At 37.1% G+C, this 20,231-nt stretch overlaps 1 protein-coding gene across 2 annotated transcripts in view; it reads right to left on the bottom strand.

The window, feature by feature from the left end:
- ANK2 (ankyrin 2) overlaps nucleotides 1-19,569 on the bottom strand; it is a 243,421-nt gene extending 223,852 nt beyond the window's left edge. For both annotated transcript variants that reach the window (XM_047090905.1, XM_047090906.1), the window contains exon 1: nucleotides 19,435-19,569. In XM_047090905.1, the coding sequence (XP_046946861.1) occupies nucleotides 19,435-19,569 (135 nt within the window). The remainder of the gene's footprint in view (nucleotides 1-19,434) is intronic.
- Between the last annotated feature and the right edge of the window lie 662 nt (nucleotides 19,570-20,231).

Below are 20,231 nucleotides of genomic sequence, written 5' to 3'. Positions count from 1 at the left end.
AAGCGTCCGACTTTGGCTCAGGTCGTGATCTCGCGGTTCTTGAGTTCAAGCCCCGTGTCGGGCTCTGTGCTGACAGCTCAGAGCCTGAAGCCTGCTTCAGATTCTGTGTCTCCCTCTCTCTCCTCTCTCTTCCCTGCCCCGCTCATGCTCTTTCTCAAAACTAAATAAACATTAAAAAAAAAATTCCTGGAGCGTCTACAGTTGTACCTACCTAAATGTTTACGCACCAGAAAAACCATCTCTTTGGTTTGAAAAAAGTATAAACAAATTAGTGAAACAACAAGTTATTCTGATAATAATTAAAATAATTTAGTCAGTCCTTAATGATAAATTATTTAGTCAGGAGTCAGATAAATATTGTTGAAACACCTACCATGTGCCAGGTGCTGTGTTAGATGCAAGGGATTGAATGTAGAAGAAATATGATCTATCCCCTCAAAAACTTTCAAAAGAGCAATTTAAGCTGCAGTATGGTCCATAAATTAGAAGTGGACATTAGTGGATCCGGGGAGATCAATTTCGAGGCAGTAGTCCAAGAGATAAATGCTTGTTTTGTTTAAAAAAAAACATACTACAAATATGTTTGCTCACAAACACATTAACATATAGAATAGAAATAGCAATATAGTATTTGATAAAGTTCCTGGAGATAACTCAGGTGGGAAACATAGCAGGCACAGGACTAGCAAGTGCAAGGTCATAGTGGCATAAAAGAATATAGTATGCAGAAAGCTCTAAGTAATTCAGTGTATGTGAATTAGAAAGATCATGCTGAAAACAAGAAAGAAGTAAAATTCTAGAAGTCTGGCAGTCCCAGACCATGAATGTTCTTGTATGCCATCATAAGAAGATTGTCACCTTATACGTGGGGGGCCAAAAAAAAAAAAAGCGAGGATCAGAATGTTGTTTTAAAACAGTCATTCTAGTAACATATGGAGGATGAGTTACAGGGGAAAAAGAATGGACCTTGGGAGACAACTTGGAATACTACTGCAATAGTCAGCAATGTGAAAAAGACATAATTTCTCATATAGAGAAAAGAAGCTGTAAAACTTGGGGAAATCGAATTAGAAGGTTTATGGAAGAGAAGAAATTAAGGAAAGCTTGGAGGCATCTAGCTTCAGCAGGTAATGAGTGACATATCTAATCAATCTAAGAATTTAGGGACAAAATACCCTAAAATTGGAGAGAATACAATAGTTTGGTTTTAGAGTGATTAAATATAAAGTGCTAACACTACACAGTAGTGTATTGGAAATACAAGACTAAATAGTCCAGGAGAGTGGTGCCTGGCTGGCTCAGTCAGAAGAACATGCTACTCTTGATCGTGGGTTGTGAGTTCGAGCTCCACATTGGGCATAGAAATTATTTAAATATAAAATCTAAATAAATGAATGATTTAAAAATAAAGAAATAATAAAAAAAAATAAACAGAGTCCAAGAGAGAGTATGTACTAAAGAAATAACCCATAGAAATAACCTCTGGGTGATGGTCTGGGGTTTTTTTTTGTAGAAATACTGGATTTTGCTTCACTCTTAACCATTTCTCTGTCCATAACACTCCTAGGAACAGGGAAGCCCTTTTGTATTGCCTCTACAAGTGAATAGTATTGACCCATCAACATTTTGCATGAAATGCCAGGAAGTGCTAATAAAATAGAAATTGCAATATATATGTATGTACACAGCATATATATCAGTGAGACTAAGACTAAAATAGAATTCTGGACAGGAGCTTTCTCATGGGCTCAGAATACTGATATCATGCAGCTGACATTTCCCCACAAGCCTGGAATACAATTAAGATATTGCTTTATCCTCAATGGATGTGACCTACTATAATTTTCTAAATTTACCCTTGTGCTATGAACTGCAAATGTCAAGAATGGTTTGAGCTACTAAATTCACGCAAGGTATAGAGCTTATATAATTTTATACTGAAATGTAAAACACAGAATGGAAAACTGGCTTTGAAAAGCAATGATTTGATTAATTATGGTATATAACACATGGCAGTGGAAAAAAGATTAACAAATCAAATATTTGTAGCTTGCACCACTTTTTTTTCCCCTAAACATTCCAGCTCATACTACAAAATCCCTCTGTTGGAAATCAGTCAATAAAAACTCCTCTACTTATTACTGACTTTCAAAGAATATCTGCATGTCTTCTGAAGCAGCTTTCAAAACAAATTCTTGATTTTTTGGTATAAGAGCATTGGCATCAACTCTAAACAGAATTTTGAAAAGTAATGGAACTGCTAATTTAAACATAACTAAAACAAAAACAGGCTTAATTCATCTTATAGAACTAAGCTTTAGTTCAGATGCCCAAGACCATTTTAAAAGAAAAATCAGGCCTAAGCCAGGTTTAATGAAAAATGAAGAATCCCCTACTAGCTGTTTTTAATTTTCTGCCTCCTATAAGAATTTATATTAAATGGATCCTGTGGGTCTATTTCCCAGAAGTTTGGGATAGCTTCTTTAGACACCTTTCTGGGGCACCCGGGTGGCTCAGTTGGTTAAGCATCTGACTTCAGCTCAGGTCATGATCTGATGGTTCCCCAGTTTGAGCCCCATGTCAGGCTCTGTACTTAGAGAGCCCGGGGCCTGCTTCAGAGTCTGTTTCTCCCTCTCTCTCTCGCCCCCTCCCCGCCCCTCTCTCAGTAATAAATAAACATTAAAAAACAAACAAACAAAAAAAAAACCTTCCTAACCTACCCTCTCCCTTAAGTTGTACTCTGGGATCCCATAACACCCTGAGCATTCAATCATTCACTAGTGCCCACAGTCTACCTATTTTCCCTAACTAGATTGGCCCTCTACAGTAGAGGGAATCCATGACTTACTCATCTTTGTGTCTCCACTGCCCAGCACAGTGCCCAACACAGAGTAGATCAATAAATACTTGGGGAAATGAAACAAAGGAAGAAGTTCAACAAGGTAAACTTGACCAAATAGGGGCATGGATCAGCACTGGTCAATAGGAATTAAACTAGTGAAAATTTTGCTGAATCAAGTAAATACTTCTGCAGATTTCCTGAATTTTAAAACTTGGTTTCAAATATTGATCAGCAAAATTTATACTTGTTATATTAATTTATCTAAAACTCATTACCCAAGATTAAGTTTCTTTGAAGTTTCTTTTATAATTCTATCAGATATCCACAATAAAACCACATGATGCCTAACTCTTCCTAGGAATAAATGAATAAAGAGTAATGGGTAAGGATGGCCTCCATTTATATCATTATTATCTTTCAGTTGAAGTCATGAGAACACTACCATCCTTATCAATGGACTTGATTAGATGGGCTCTGGAGCTCAACATTCTCCGATTGAGTAGGTTAACAGATAGTAACAACAATGACATTAGTAAAGAAATTAAACATAGAAGGAACTAGTATCTTTTCAATACTAGTATCTTTTCTTTCAATATCCCCAGTAGTTACCAGAAGACTAATTAACTTTCTAAATAAATTTTTAAAAAGATCATTGGCTTGTTTCAATTATTCTGACCAAGATACACAGAAGAGAAGCTGTTTTCTCTTAGAATTATTATGCATATAAAACATACCTCACTTTAGTCATAGGAAACCTGCATATTTAATTCCACCTCTACATTCTTATTTAAATATCTACCTGTGGTATAACATATAAAAGTAAACCGGTGTGTGTGTGTGTGTGTGTGTGTGTGTGCAGAGTCATATAGCACATCTTCAGAACAAAACTATAATTTTACTTGAAGGCAGGAAACATGCCATAATCCTTAGAATTTCCAAGGCTGGTTCAATACCTAAAAATATATATATTAGTCAATAAAGATGCTTATGTCGATAATGAAACCTTGGGAAGAACATTAGCACGTACACAAAGCTTATACAAAGGTGACAACAGGTAAGATAAAAAGAAGTTATTCTAGCTTTAATTGCTCAAAAATTAAACTTTAGAAACTAAAAAAATTCTAAACAAGCATTAGGTTACTTTGGGACATATAAAAAGATAGCATCAGAATTTGTTTTGCAAAGCAGTAGTTAACTACAGCCAAAAAGTTCTTGTTCATCTAACAAAATTAACTTAGTTGAAATGTCAAAACTCTTCATAAATATTAACACCATAGATACCCATTACTGGTCCTTGACTAAGAACCAGGTGGCAGGCTACCTTTGTTTCCATAATTCAAGGACAAACCTTGTGAAAATAAGAGGTATTGAGAATTTTATTTAAAAGTTGTTTACATTGGGGCACCTGGGTGGCTCCGTCAGTTAATCATCTGACTCGTGGTTTTGGCTCAGGTCACGACCTCACGGTTTTGTGAATTCGAGCCCCCCTTCAGGCTCTGCACCGACAGCACAGAGCCTACTTGGGATTCTCTCTCTCCCTCTCTCTCTCTCTCTCTCTCTCTCTCTCTCTCTCAAACTCTCTCTCTCTGCCCCTCCTCCACTCTCTCTCTCTCTCTCTCTCTCTCTCTCAAAATACATAATTTAAAAAAAAGATGTTTACATTGGGCCATTCCTGATTAGCAACATTTGAAACGGGAACCCAACACATATGTGAAGCATGACGAGAACTTGGGCATACATTTAAATCCTGTGGCATTGCTATAGGATACAGTCCTCTATAGCTGGAGAAGCTCCGTTTCTTTTTGGTTTATTTTTCCCACATATAAAAATTGTAGGGCATTTTGTAACTGAGTTTCCTCTGATAATGTCTTCTCATAAATGTAACTATCAATTTATCACTTATTATGTAAAGTGGTTATTACAAAGATTGAGCCTGACCTAAAGCCTTTCTCTCTGATTATGATTTCGAGCAAGAGAATTGGTTACACATGTTATTATTGGGTTTCCTACATTTTTTTCACTGTATTTTGTTTTAATACAGTTATCAAAAAGCATTGTGAGTGAGCAAGTCAATTCATCATTTTTACATGATTTATCTATATTAATGTAATTTTAGTGATTCCTTTCTTAAAATGTATAAATATCATCCTACAGAATATGGACTGACACACACCACATGAAGATTCTACATACCACCCAGAATTGCTTCCTCTAAATTGTCCACCCACTGGTGGGACTCTTCACCATACAGTTTGCTTTTGTGTGCATACATTCTGCGGCTCAACCAGACTGCAAACTCCTTAAAGGGAGTTTTTTGTACTTTTTGTATTTCTTACACTTTCCACTGTAATATTAACAGTTCCTTGTACAGTATGCCAAACACATTATATTCCCACTTAATCCTGATAAAGCACCCAAGTCAGGAAATTGAGGCTTAGTGAGGTGAAGCCACTTGTCCACGGACTTTCGGTAATAAATGCCAGAGCAAAGACCGGTCTCCAGTCTCAATCCAGAGGTCATAATCATAACCACCAAACACTACCATCTCTCAACAGCCTCCCCTACAGTTTTCACTGTTCACTGTTGACTGACTTACCAGGAGTATCTGCTGCTTTCTGTTCCGGAGAAAAAGTTACTGAGATTTTTCTTTAACACTGCTAACCCAAGAGCTGTGACTTTTTTTTTTTTTTTTTAAGAGAGAGACAGAGAGAGAGAGAGAGAGAGAGAGAGAGAGAGAGAGAGAGAGAGAGAGAGAAGGCGTGCACATACAAGCAGGGGAGGGGCAGAGAGAGAGAATCCCAAGCAGGCTAGATGCCCAGCGTAGAGTCGGACATGTGGTTCCACGACCGTGAGATAGTGACCTGAGCTGAAATCAAGACTCCGAGCTTTAACCCACTGAGCCACTCAGGCGCCCCCGCAAGAGTTGTGACTTTTAAAGACATAGCTATACTATTTCAAAATATGACTGCAAACCATATTTGGCGATCTAGAGCAACATCTCTCAGTGATCACGATTACCATACAAAGGACAAGTTTTTTCAAGCTCCACAGCATGGTTAGCTTCAAAGACATTTGTTCCTCTGTTTTTAAAGCAGCAGGCAGACTTTTACTAGCTCATACTGACATATTTCCCTGAGTGGGATTTAAACCTGGATTGCTTCCAAGCGGGATGAAACCTCTCTCAGCTGTTCTTAATTAATCATCACACCTGCTGTTTAAATGTTGATTACACCTAGAAGAAAGCTTAATAGTAAATCTTATTTTCCCAGTAAAAATTAAGTAGTAAAAATGTTCCCATAAAAAGTCTGTTCCTGCAAATGAACTGAAATGCTAAATAACAGTAGGATATTAAATAAAATAATAATTTGTTATAAAACCAAAAGAATACATAAATATATATCCCATAAGAGTATTTGCCTAAAACCATACAACTTCCTATGTTCTTTAACTCAATTTTTTTGTTCCTATATCTCCCTTCCCTTAAACAATGTAGGGGGGTAATTATAAAAACATATATGTTCTCACAGTACAACATTTGGAAACTGAATTTTCAAAAATCAGCCAGCAGCCACAATTCCATTACTCAAATTTAACAGTGCATATTTTGATGTATTTTCTTCTAGAATTTCTCTCCCTATATGCTGTATACGTGTGTAAAGATCGGGTTTTTACAAAGTTAAGAAATAATACCCTGTCTTCTCCTTTTAAAATATTATCAACTAAGTATTGCCACATCATTAAAAAGTTTCAAAGACATTCTAATTCTCATACAATAGTTGATATATCACAGTTCTTTTTAGCTTTTCCTAATCATTTGTACAACTAGTACCTTTGATTTTCATTATTGTCAAGGAGGTTATGGTGAAAAGTTTTTGTCTTTGTCCTTGTTGTGATTATGTCCATTGTTTAAATTCCTAAAAGTGGAATAATCCTGTCAAAGATGTAGATTCTTGGTACATATTCTAATACTGCAAAACTTCCCTTGAGAGAGGCTGAATCAAAAGATACAGTCGTATCTGTTTGTAGAAGAGCTGATCTCCACACAACACCCTCAAATTTGCTTTGCTCAGTTGATATGTGTATCATCATGGTTTTGATTTATCTTTTCCTTTTTTGAAGAATGTGGCACTTAATTATACATGTATAGTCTATTACGTTTTTGTCTTCTTTGACTTGTCTGTTCACATTTTTGGTCCTTTTGGAGTTTTAAATGTCCTTTTTATTTTTGAAAACTCCATATTGACAAGTTAAGATTTTGTCATATTTGTTGCAAACTTTTCTGAGTTTGTTATTTTCTTTCTAACATATATTTTGACCTCTAGAAGTTTTTAATTTTATAAATTAAAAAGTATAAAATATCTTACTTTTAGATTTTTTTATTCCATTGCTTTTATGCTTTCCAACCCTGAAATCAATGAAATACTTCTCCTCATTTTCTTCCAGTTTTAAAAAGTTACATTTAACTATTTTTTTAAAGATTTTTATTTACTTATTTTAAGGGGGGGGGGCAGAGAGACAGGGAGAGAGAGAATCCGAAGGCTCTGCACTGTCAGAAAGCAAGAGTAGGACACTTAACTGTCTGAGCCACCCAGGTACCCCTCCATTTAACTTTTAATTCTCTGAAATTTATTTTGGTATTAAGCATAAGTTACAATGTTACTTGGCGTTTTCCAAGGGGGCAATTTTTTCCAATTGTTGAAAATCTTTCAACCCACTTTTAAATTTCTCTAGTGTCTCCATTTTAACATTTTTCTTTCCTTAAAAAACCATAGTCAGCGTAGACTTCCTTTTCAATCCTGGTTCCAAAACTTGACCATGAGATGTCTGATCTTGAGCAAATTACTGACCTCAAATTACTGGTCTATAAAACACATAGTGTTATGTGCATTAAAGAAGGCAATGTATGTGAAATCCTTAAAAAGAATGTATTGAGGAAGCACACACTCAGCAAAAGGAAATGTGAATACCTGACTCGCAGAGCTATTGCCAAGAGTAAAGGGCATTTATGTTCTGTCAATGGTATGTAGAGCACCATGACAGAATCTGGTGAAGAATAGGAGCTAAATGAATGGTAGCTATTATTATTAATAGTTAATGTGGAATCCCTTCATACATGTCTACATTTCTTTTATTTATTTTCTTTCTTTTTTAAAAATGCTATTATTTTCCACATCTCAGTCTACTTTTGATCCCGAGTAGAATAGGTCTAGTCCCAGTACCAGATCAAGAGGTTAGAGATGGGTCAGAAAGCAAACCAGTATCGATAACTTGGCTGACGATGTCCATGGATAGGCCATTTGACATGTAGCTATAACTGTATGACCCACGCAGTTTAAACAGGAATGGAAGTTAACATGTCCATCTGGATCATTGCTTAGTTCTTCAAAAAATTATTCGGTGAGTATATGTAAATCAACACCAAAGAAAAGATTGATTTTCAATCTGTATTTATATATTATGTAATAAAAGAGAGAGAAAGAAAGAGAGAGAGGGAAAGAGGAGCGAGCATATAGACAATGGAATTCATTATTTACTTTCTTGGAAGAGATTGATTTCATACTTAATTTCACAGCTCTTTTAGAAATGCATATATAGGGGCACCTGGGTGGCTCAGTTGGTTAAGCATCCGACCTTGGCTTAGGTCATGATCTCGCGGTTCACGGGTTCGAGCCCTACATCGGGATCAGTGCTTACAGCTCAGAGCGGAGCCTGCTTCAGATTCTGTGTCTCCTTCTCTCTCTGCCCCTCGCCTGCTCACACTCTGTCTCTCTTGTTCAAAAATAAATAAACATTTTAAAAATTTAAAACAAAATAGAAATACATAAATAATTTTAAAAGTTGAAAATATATGGAATGAATATTTGACGCTTCACATTGGTTGATATACTAAGAAATTTTAACAAGACCAGAAGAATTTTGTTAATCATCTGTTATGTGCTACATAACTTTTTAGGCACAGTGTGGATTTCAACCAGGATATTGTACCAGACGTCAGTTCTAAGGGAGAATCAGATCACTTGGAACAATCTGGCTGTTCATGCTGGCTGCTCAATAATGGAATGAAATTCTGATTTTTTAAAAAAATTTGACACATTTGCACAACAATATCTTATAGAACCTCAGTGCCTAGATATCTGATGGGAGTTTACAAGATTAAACAACGAATAAAAGGATGCTATACACACGTTCAGTAATTATTAGCTTTTGAAAGTGGAGCTGAAATGTACTCTAAGTGCTGAGGTTTAAAATTCCATTGAATGCAATGCAGGCACTTTCTTGCTTCTAAAAGCTGTACATGAGAACTGCAGAAGTCCAAACAATATTATGTATTATAGATATACGAACAAGTTTGTGAAACGTTTGCTAGCAAAGCAGACTCCATTCCCATGTGTCCTGTGTGGTCCTGGCTTCTGCAATTGCCACCAAATTTGGCAATAAGTTGAATGAATCTGGATTAGAAGAATCTTAATCAAATGTGAAGGGTTTTTATACTCTTTTGTCCTTTTGCGCTGATGGTACATATTCAGTCCTGTCTCTTCAATAAAATCAACCTCTTAGAACGGAAAGCAGTAGTTATCATATTTTAGTGCACTTAAGGGTTACTTAGAGATCATGCTTAATCTTATTAAATAGATATTCTTGGCTCCCATCTCAGAGATTCTAATTCTGGAGGTCGGAAGTTGGCCTCAGCAATCCACATCACTTTAAAACACCCCAGATGATTCTTCTGATGTGAGTGGTTCACAGAACACACTTTGGGAGGTGCTGACATAAAGGATTAACTAGACCTTTCATTCTATGTATTTATTACACGACTCAAATAAGCCTTATCCCTTATGTCATCATCCATCATTTACTTGGTCAAAATGTTTGATGTAAGAATGGATAATAGGCTGAATCTGAGAAGCCATTTTTTAAAAAAATAATAATTATGTATTATAGATATGTGGACAATTTTGTAAAACATACACCTTATTGGTAGAAATTTTTTGAATCCCTTTTACTTCTAAAAATTGCTTTTTTCCTTTTGTAAATTTGGGGGAGAAAACTATTTGTGACAACCAGTGATTTCCGAAAAGTTAAGAGTCACAAATTTTCTTACATCCTTCTATTTCACTAGAGGTCTTAGAGGATGGTTTCCAATTTCCTTCAGCGTGTCAACAACCTAGAAGGATATGATACTGAAGTGGCACATCTAAATGGACTTCAGCTCTAGTTTTAACACAGTATTTCTGCCTGGACTGACCGATTTCTCATATTTAGCCTTGATAAAGTGACAGACAATTCTTTTTTTCAACGTTTATTTATTTTTGGGACAGAGAGAGACAGAGCATGAACGGGGGAGGGGCAGAGAGAGAGGGAGACACAGAATCGGAAACAGGCTCCAGGCTCTGAGCCATCAGCCCAGAGCCCGACGCGGGGCTCGAACTCACGGACCATGAGATCGTGACCTGGCTGAAGTCGGACACTTAACCGACTGCGCCACCCAGGCGCCCCCAGACAATTCTTTATTAGATAAATTATTGATCTTAGAAATTTAATGTTTAAGTACATGATACGTTTATTTTAATAGAGCTGTTAACCAGAATATAGAAATTGTTAGAGTATCAGGCATACTGTATAAGAATATACTTCAGGGGCACCTGGGTGACTCGGTTGGTTGAACGTTAGACTTAGGCTCAGGTCACGATCCCACAGTTTGTGGGTTCGAGCCCCACATCAGGCTCTGTGCTGACAGCTCAGAGCCTGGAGCCTGCTTCAGATTCTGTGTCTCCCTCTCTCTGCCCTCTCCCGTTGACACTCTGTCTGTGTCTCTGTCTCTCAAAAATAAATAAACATTAAAAAAAATTTTTTTAAAAATATACCTCAATGCCCCCCTGTGTAAGTCATTAATAACTGTTGTAGATAAACTACCAAAAAATCTCAAAACTTAAAATAATATGGCAGCAATATTTATAACTAATCAAAAACATGGTTTCAATTCACAATCTCTACTGTTTAAATACCTGGCTTTTGCATAGCTTTTAGATACAATTTGTCAGCACAAAGATAACACTGAGATGATTATACTTTGGATGATCACTGTAGTATTTTTACGTCTTATAAGCAAATTTAAAGAAAGGCACAAGAATGTTTTACTAGAGTCACATAAGCCCACACAAATATGATGTGAATGTAAGCTTTGAAAAGTCAAACACTGAAAATTCTGACAGTCAAATATGATCTAGTATGCCCCAAATTTCTTAAGTTTCTCTCACTAAAAGGGCATTAAATCTAAGACAGCAAATGAAAGTGGATAAGAAGTATGACAGATGTCTGTGTGGGAAGGAAGCAAAATATGGTTGAAAAGAGCTCTTTCCACAGAGTATTCTCAGTTCCATCATACATGCGACCTTGAAAAAGCCACTATATACGCAGTGGAACTAATTTTATTAAATATAGCAGAAGAAGGACTATTAAAAACTATTACACAGTTCAATTAAAGAATTATGTTTGGTTTGGATGAACCTCAGTATATGAAAAATATAAGAGAAATATTATATTAATACTGTTTATAATGATTCCTCTTATCACAATGTAATCTTTCAATGAATTTCAAACTATTGCATTTTATGTACAACTTGATCTAAAGAATGCCTAATAAGTCAAGAAAATATATTTTTTATATAGTAAATACGCTTCATACAATTACTATTTCACAGCACTAATTTAATGTTTTTAGAAATGTCTTTTGTGCCTCTATCACTTTTCCGTTTTCACAGCTTCTGTTTTCATCTGTTTTCAGCTGTCACCTGCAGCTGGAAAACACCCACAACTAGACTGGCTAACTTGGGTGATTTCCTAGTCATTATTCCTATTTTTCTCAAATACATAGTAATCACCAGGTAGGTGCCAGGAGGACGGAGCTTCTGATATGCAAACCACGATCTAATCGATTCTTCTAAAACAGATTTCAGTGACCTTTCCCCAGAATAGAGTCCAAATTCTAAAGTGTGGCTTATGAAACTCTTGATAATTTGATTCCACGCTTACTATCCAAATTTCCTGAGTTCCACACATGTCCGATAGAAACTAGCTGTGTCATAGCCATGGGGGTTTACCTACTGCTTCTCTATCATTCCAGTGTTACTACTGACTCCAACATTGGTTCTGTGATCTACCCATGCTGCTTCAAGATTTGATTTTTCTGTAATCCTCTGATTGAGTTGTCATCCTTAGGTGTTCCACAACACCCTGTGCCTTCTCACGACACCGTAGCAACACTGGAACTCCTTCTTTGTCCATCTTAGATTACATTCTTTAAACCAAGGTTGCATGTCTTATTCATCTTGGTAGACCCAGTGGCCGGCACTTAGCAGTTGCTCAATAAATGCTTACTGCATATACTTTCTTCTCAGCAGGAACCAAGATTGCACTCTGCTTCCAAGGTTTACTACAGGCTCCAGCTTCTCCATCAGCAGAGGGAGAGCCAAAATATTTAACAACTGGTACAGCTTAGGCACCAACCAATCACAGTAGATGTCGGCAGTAGCACTAGAGGCAAGTGGTCCTGGAGGCCCCTTGCTGGTCCAGGCACTATTCCTTTGTTTGCTTATTTAGGGGATGGAATGGACTAGGAAATCCTAGAAATCAGTTCCAGGCAGCCTCAGTAGAAGGTGCAGCTTGGTGGGCTCATAAAAGCAACTGTTTAATTAACATGTATGGAAGCATTTCAAAGTGTAAACAATTGGACAGTTGTTCTGCTCCATACTGGCTGGACATCAGCGCTGTCCATAAGGCATCCCCCAAACACAGCCGTGCACTGCTCTCCCCTTCTTCAGCTTCCTATGGGTGCTCGTTTTATCACTCGCATTGTCACTTTATTGCCTATTGCCTTATATGGTTAATTGATTACATGTGGATAAGTTCTAGTTCTCAAACTAGATTGAAAGCTCCTGGAGGAGCTTATCTTCTTTCAATATTTACCTTTTTTTTTTTTAATTTTTTTTTCAACGTTTATTTATTTTTTTGGGACAGAGAGAGACAGAGCATGAACGGGGGAGGGGCAGAGAGAGAGGGAGACACAGAATCGGAAACAGGCTCCAGGCTCTGAGCCATCAGCCCAGAGCCTGACGCGGGGCTCGAACTCACGGACCGCGAGATCGTGACCTGGCTGAAGTCGGACGTTTAACCGACTGCGCCACCCAGGCGCCCCTCAATATTTACCTTTAAATAAATCATCCAAAAGTTATATAACCATGCTCCGTATCATTTTCATATTATTTGAAGTGCCTTATCAGAATAGATTTCATTATACTCTTGGCTCATTTTAGAGTTAATATCAAAATTATAGGAAGTTTCCTTATAGCAGTTATAGACAGACCACTGGACATCATTTATGCTCACTATATCACTTAAAGTCTCTAATTTCTACGCACTTAGAACTCAAAACTGAAGAAAATTTTTAACTGTCTTGATGTCCAGACATGCTTGGTTATTAGATAAAGAATCACCTCTCTCTCTTTCTTAAACACACACACACCATTCCATCTTAATAAATAGAATTGTCTTGTACCTAGTTGTTTAAGCCAAAAGTCCCTTATTTCTTTTACAATGCCAAAACAATCCCTCAATAAAAACAAAAACACATCCATAATCTGATCACTTCTGGCCTCCCCTGCTAGCATCCTAAATCTGATCCTCCATCATCATTCACCTCGGGGGTCTCTGGGACCACCAAACTTAGCCTCTTTTTTTTTTTTTCACTCTTGCTGCACTCACCATCCCTCCTTCACCAAGGGGAGAGCAAGAGAGGGAGAGCTTTCAAAGCATAAATGAGGTCCTACTATTTCCCAGAGGATTCCCAGTGTATTTTGAATGAAATCCAAACTCTTTTACCAAGACCCACTGCATTTAGAAAGAAATCCAGGGACACTTGGGTGGCTCAGTCAGTTGAGCATCTGACTATTGACTTCGGTTCAGGTCATGATCTCACTGATTCATGAGTTCAAGCCCCATGTAGGGCTCTGTGCTGACAGTGAGGAGCCTGCTTGGGATTCTCTCTCCCTTTGCCCCTCCCTGGCTTGCCCACATGCACATTTTCTCTCTCTCTCTCTCTCTCTCTCTCTCTCTCTCTCTCTCTCTCTCCCTTTCTCTCAAAATACATAAACTTTAAAAAAAAAAAAAAGAAGGAAAGTAATCCAAACCTCTGCCATGGTAGGGCTATGCCTGCCTCTCAGACCCCATTGGCATCTACCCTCTTCCTTGACGACTATGCTTCCACCATGCTGTCTTTCTGTCCCTTGAATACCCCCAGCATGTTCTTACTTCAGCTAGGCAGCACACTCCCCCTCCCCCAACATATGTTTAAAGTTTGTCTCCCCACCACAAACTGTTGTCATCATTCCATCGCCAACATTTAGAAGAAGGCCCAGCTCAAAAAATACTGGCCGATGAACAAACCGTCTTTTGATTCAGCATAGCAGAAAAAACTAAAATGTTTTCACAACATCAGGAATCACTGTTCATGGTCTAAAAATCATAGGAAAACATATAGAATAACAAAAGGTTGATATAAACAAGATAAAATTCTTCATGGAAATTGGAAAAATTGTTCAAATAAATGAAACAAGAAAATAAAAATCTCTGAGCATAACTGATAAAAAAGTGAAGAAAGTAATAGCTCAAAAATCAGCTAGGACAGGTAACCAAAGTAATGTTTGTGATGACACAACAAATTTGTGGTTTTGTTCTTGGGACAAAGCAAAGTAATGTGATACAGCAAAGAAACTACAATTAAAAATACATGATCTCCGTGCAAGAAAAATAGAGAGTACACTTAGAGCAACATACAAATCTATAAATGATGCCATAATAAAAATACAAGCCAAGAAGAACATGAAATGATTTTGTTCATGTTGTTCTAGATTGCATTTTACCAAAGCATGGTCAATAAGCCATATCTCTGGAGCCTACTTGGATTCCTCATGGCTTTGCTGACTCATGTCCCAGATACAGCTATCCTGGAAACAAGGGCAAAGACTATAAGGCATCTCTAAGAGCTTCTTTTTTTGTAGGTGAACTTGGAATATGCATACCAGTTATCTGCATAAGTGAAAATGAAAAGGAATGTGAGAGATGATGCAGTTTTCCCTTCTGCGATCAACAGGAAAAACTAGAACCATTATGCGGATTTATTCTGAATAAGAATTTTAAAACAGCTGAACTTTGTTCTGGATTCCTATCTGCTCCACATGCTTCCTCTGTAAGGAAATGTCAAAGTGTTAACTGATAACCACTGTATATTTAACCAAAGAAAATGAAAACACTAATTCAAAAAGTTATAGGTACTCCTATGTTTATCACAGCATTATCTAAAATAGCCAATATATGAAAGCAACACAAGCATCCACTGGGAGATGAATGGATAAAGAAGATGTGAGAAATATTATACATAATGGAATATTACACAGCCATAAAAAAGGACGAGGTCTTGCCATTTGTGACAACATGGTAAGTGAAGTTAGACTGAGAAAGACAAATACCATATGATTTCACTTACGTGTAGAATCTAAAAAAAAATTAAAAAAAGAACAGAACAAAAGACTAAACAAAAAAACAGAATCAGAACTATAAACACAGAGAACACACAGATGGTTGCCAGATGGGAAGGGGGTGGGGAGATGAGCAAAATGGGTAAAGGAGAGTAGAAGATACAGGCTTCAAGTTGTGAAATGAATAAGTAATGGGAACAAAAGGTATAGCACAGCAGATATAGTCAACGTATGGTGACAGTCGGTATACTTGTGGGGAGCACAGCATAACATAGAGTCGAATTGCTATGTTGTACACCTGAAACTAATATAACATTGAGTGTCAGTTACATTGAAATTCACAAAAATTGAAAAACTGAAAAAAAAAACAACTAACTGTGATAATAATAAATCTTCAAGTCCTTTAAAGTCTAAAGTAAGAGGCAACCACATTTCAGAGGAAAACCCTAACATATGCTCAGGAGCTTTATATATTCATTAGGAAGGCAGTTACTTTCTCAGTGGATTTGGAATAAGGTCTCAAGGAGTATAATTCTCTCATGCCCCTAAAATTTGAGTGAAAGGAGGAATGTTTAAGAGTGTTGGGAATACTCACAACAAATGGACTGGAGTCCAGTCCAGCCCATTAGCTGCTGTTGGAGGTGGGAATCTGGAGGTGGCTTTTACCTACCTACTCTTTTGTCTCCCTGAAAATACCTGCCTGCTACTAGAGTCCTCACTGCACTAGAAAATTGAAAAGCAGAAATTGTAATTAGAGTCTGAAATGTATTTCCAAATTGCTTTTCAAATAATTAGAAAACTTACAGCACACCCAGGAAAGTTCATCACTCTCAAGGCAATCTTCTAAGACTAAATATTATCATATTTTACATCTTTGTTAGTGGAATGGTAACTTATTAATATTTTAATTTATATCTTTACAAAATAGAAAAAGAGTAAATTAACATTTAGTAATTGAAAAGTTAGCCATGGGATAATAATAGAAAAATTTAGTAAAAGTTTGAATACAGCCAGACCCCGATTTGTTTACCTATTGTCCATGGCCACTTTTGTTCTACAACAGCAGAAAGAAGTGGCCGTGACAGAGACCAAGTGGCCAGCAACGCCTACGATGTTCACTCGCTAGTTCTTTACAAAAAAAAAAAAAAAAATGCTTGCTAATTAATTCTGCTCTGGAATGTAAGCCTTAATTAGTATATGCACTATGAAAATAACATATTATTTGTCCAGTTATAGAATTTAAAAAATTTTTGGCATAATAGCTGTTCATCTCTTTTACTATACCTTTAAAAAGTTGTTTTCACTTAAAAAATAGTCATAATGCCAAAATAATATTGAGTTTCATTTTCTTTCTTTTTTTTGGTATAATTTCTGTGTTTTGCTATGTAACATATCTGGAAATTATTCTGGTCTGATTTCCTTTATCATTTTTTAAAAAACTTGCAAGCTTATACATAAGTGGAATTGCAAATACGGACATACAATAACATTGTTCAAGGAGAAATTATTTTTGGTTACTTACTTCCAACACAATTGCTGATATATTCCTCATTGCTATACTACATACAAATAAATGCCAGAATATTCAAAATTCTAAATAAAACTTACAGAAAAAATGAAGTATTAATTTACACAAAGAGCTGTTTTAGCATCTCAAATTTTACTTTTCCCCATAAGTTGATTTCTGATTATGAAAAAAAAATTGGAAAATTTATTTATGTGAAACTTCTGGCCTAATAATACAATAAATTATATAAAACATTTCTAAGTTTATTTCCAAGAAAAAAGTGCCCAGTACCACTGTTTCTGTCTTGCTCCCCCAAAAAAGAACAAAATAAAAATAGAAGTCAATCAGTTCTAAAGTTCTTAACAACTGTTTATCATTAATTGTGACAAACATGAATGATGGAAAGTGACTAAGGAACACATTTATCTACACGATTCAGAGAGTGACATCAGTTTTGTAGTACCCACTTAACATGAAAGAAAAGATGACACAGTTCTTAAGTTCAGAAAACTTCAGCAAGATACAACCACATATTCAGTTTAAGTCACCCTTGGTATTAGAAATTAATTATTTTTTGGTTTTTGGTCCCACAGCCAAAGTGGAGAAATTCTGAGCAGAACATCACTTCCGAAGGTGGACAACAGGTGGATTTCAACCTCTACTATAACTTTCTAAGTCACAGCAATCATTATACGCTCCCATCTAGAAAATCTCTGACAGAAGAGTTTATTCAATAATCAGCAGGTTATAAGAATGTTATTTAAATCAGAGAAATCAGATTGTAATATATTTTTAAAGTCAACTCCCATTTTTCAGAACCTATCTATATTAATAGGAATAAGGATTTCAACCAGGGGATGATCTTTCTTGCTGGTGATTATTTCTTCCTCTTAAAACATTTTTCATTGTCTTCTGAACTCTGAAGTTTTGAGTGAATTTCTCATTCCAGCCCTTGGACCTCAAAACCATGTTGACACCTGCTCGTGTTTACCTATATTTAATTTTTAAAGCACCTTTAACTTATTTTAATGCATTACATTTTTCTTAATGATGTTTAAAAGGTGAAAAATGGAATACACTTAGGTAACAAAAATATTGAAGGAATTATTAACTAACATTTGCAAGAATGGTCTACATTCTAAGTTAATAAAAAATATTCATACAAATTACCTTTTAAACAAGACGGTTACTTCTCAGAGAATATATTTACATATTGCAACAAAGCAAGCATGTAGAGTTACTAAAAAGTTACCAAAAAAAGTTTACCTTTTCTGACACCTCAGTTCAGAAATTGCACTAGAAGTGGCCGATCAGAAATCTGGAGTGACTCTCCTGGTGGATGCGGATAATTTAAGCCTAACCCAGAAGGAGAAACCTCAGCTGTGTGGTTGTTCAGGCAGGTGTTCTCCCTCCCCCACGGGATTGCCAAGCTCCCCGCCTTTCAAGTTAATTCTCTTGCCTGGTGACTTCCATCCCCATTCCAGAAGCACTGTCCTCTTTTTCGCTACAGTGCTGACAGACTTTCTTTTCACTTCTGCTAATTGCACACACTGCCTCTGCAGGTTGTTTGTATTGGTAAGTTCTTAGTTTCTGTTTCAGTTTCACTGTGGTCTGACAGACTTAATGCTAGGAAATTATGAAATTCATCCAGATCAGAGAAAAGGCCAAAGAGCACCTCAGACCCCTCACCTACTTGTTATTCTCACCCCTGGAAATATCAGGTACACAAACTAAATATGAGTCCAACCCCTCTGTTTCTTTTACTCAGAAATCCTACACATCTTAGTCTCATGGTTTCGCTCTGAAATAAATAACTTGCAATAAGGTCAAATTCCTGGGCCTGGCAGATCAAAGATCAACTTTATTCTCCAGCAAATTTGAAAATCAAAAGATTTCAGAAAGAGATTTTAGCCCCCCCCCCAAATTCACAATAAACCTTTGTGACTATTTTAAGGAACATATCATGACAATGAATTACTAAAATCTGAAAGTCACTTAGATATTTGCTCAACTTTTAAGCCTCTGCACAAAATATTATTATCATAATCAGAACAGTGTTTAAAGGCCTTTCCACTGAGGTTAGTCAAATATTGGAAGAAAAACACTTTTATAAGCTGCACCTGGGAGTCGATGTTAGCATATGCTTAAAAAATGCCCTGTGACCTAATGGAAAATGAACCATACATGAATATATAAACAGGCAAAAGAATTTGACACCCTGAATGTAAGTGCCATGAGGCGACAAGTCACTCCATAATGAAATACATGTTCAGCTCGGGACAGAGTTTCAAATTAAAAAGACAACATCGTTGCTTATTCCAAATATCAGTTCACAGCTAAAGCCAACTCAGGAGGAACAGACATGTGACACCGCATGGCTCCAAGAGGAAACAACAGCGTGCCGCTGAACCAGAGGCAGTTGGGTAGTTTGGTCACATTGGGTTTATTCTGTCTACTTCCTTCTAGGAAGCTTAGAGGTTGACCAATGAGGTCCACTGTTGATTCTTATGGCACCACCCTCCCCTCCTTCTCGTTTGTGGCTTAGAACTTACCCACACCCCAAGTTCTTGGGTGTCCTCGCTGTTACAGCCATAGTAGTCTGGGGTTCTGTCCAACTCCTGCATGTGTCCGTGTACTCTTACGCTCTTATCCGCATGACAAGACGGGCAGAGAGCTGCATTACCCATCTCACTCCTACAGTTCCTGCCGTCCCTGGGCCCGTGCTTGCCCTCTGTGCTCTGTCCAGGGCTCCCTGGGGGACACTAATGCGGACAATTCATCCAGACGATCTTTGGCTCCTCCGCTCAAGTCCCCTAAACGCCCCTCACCAGTTCTCCCCATCTGCTGGCTGGCTTGCTGGTGTGAGAGAGAACTCAAAACCCCAGCAACTGCAGGCTGCATTCGGTGACCATTTCCAATTCAGGCTCTGCCAGTCTATTTTTACACCTACCAGGCCAGCTATGCATGTCAATGGAGTGAGGGGGGTGAGGCCAAGAGAGAGCAGGGGAGGGGGCGGTGTTGTTTTGTTTTTCACCATGTGAGCAGCCTGCTCTACACATGGACTTAAGTTCCTGCTGTGTAAAATGTCTCTACATATGAGAATTTTTGCATTACTCAGTGAATGCCTCTGAATCCTTTGATTTCCCCCCTCTGTCTTTCTACTTACACAGAACACCAAATCTGCTAATGAGTCCGCTTCACCCACATAATAGATAGAAGTTATTTTTGTAATTGTTTAAACCAAGAGGCGAGCACTCAGCTAACATACATCGTCTTTCTCATGATCTTTTACAGAAAATAACTGGTTGTCCTTGCAGCATTTAAAATTCATCGGAAACACAGCAATCAA

Source organism: Lynx rufus, unplaced genomic scaffold (genome assembly GCF_022079265.1).
Source record: "Lynx rufus isolate CCGP_SWC_20201006 ecotype Redwood Valley unplaced genomic scaffold, mLynRuf1.p SCAF_3, whole genome shotgun sequence".
NCBI classification, from domain to species: domain Eukaryota; kingdom Metazoa; phylum Chordata; class Mammalia; order Carnivora; family Felidae; genus Lynx; species Lynx rufus.
Note: the sequence above shows the minus strand (reverse complement) of the source record. Positions and strands in the feature narration are given on the sequence as shown.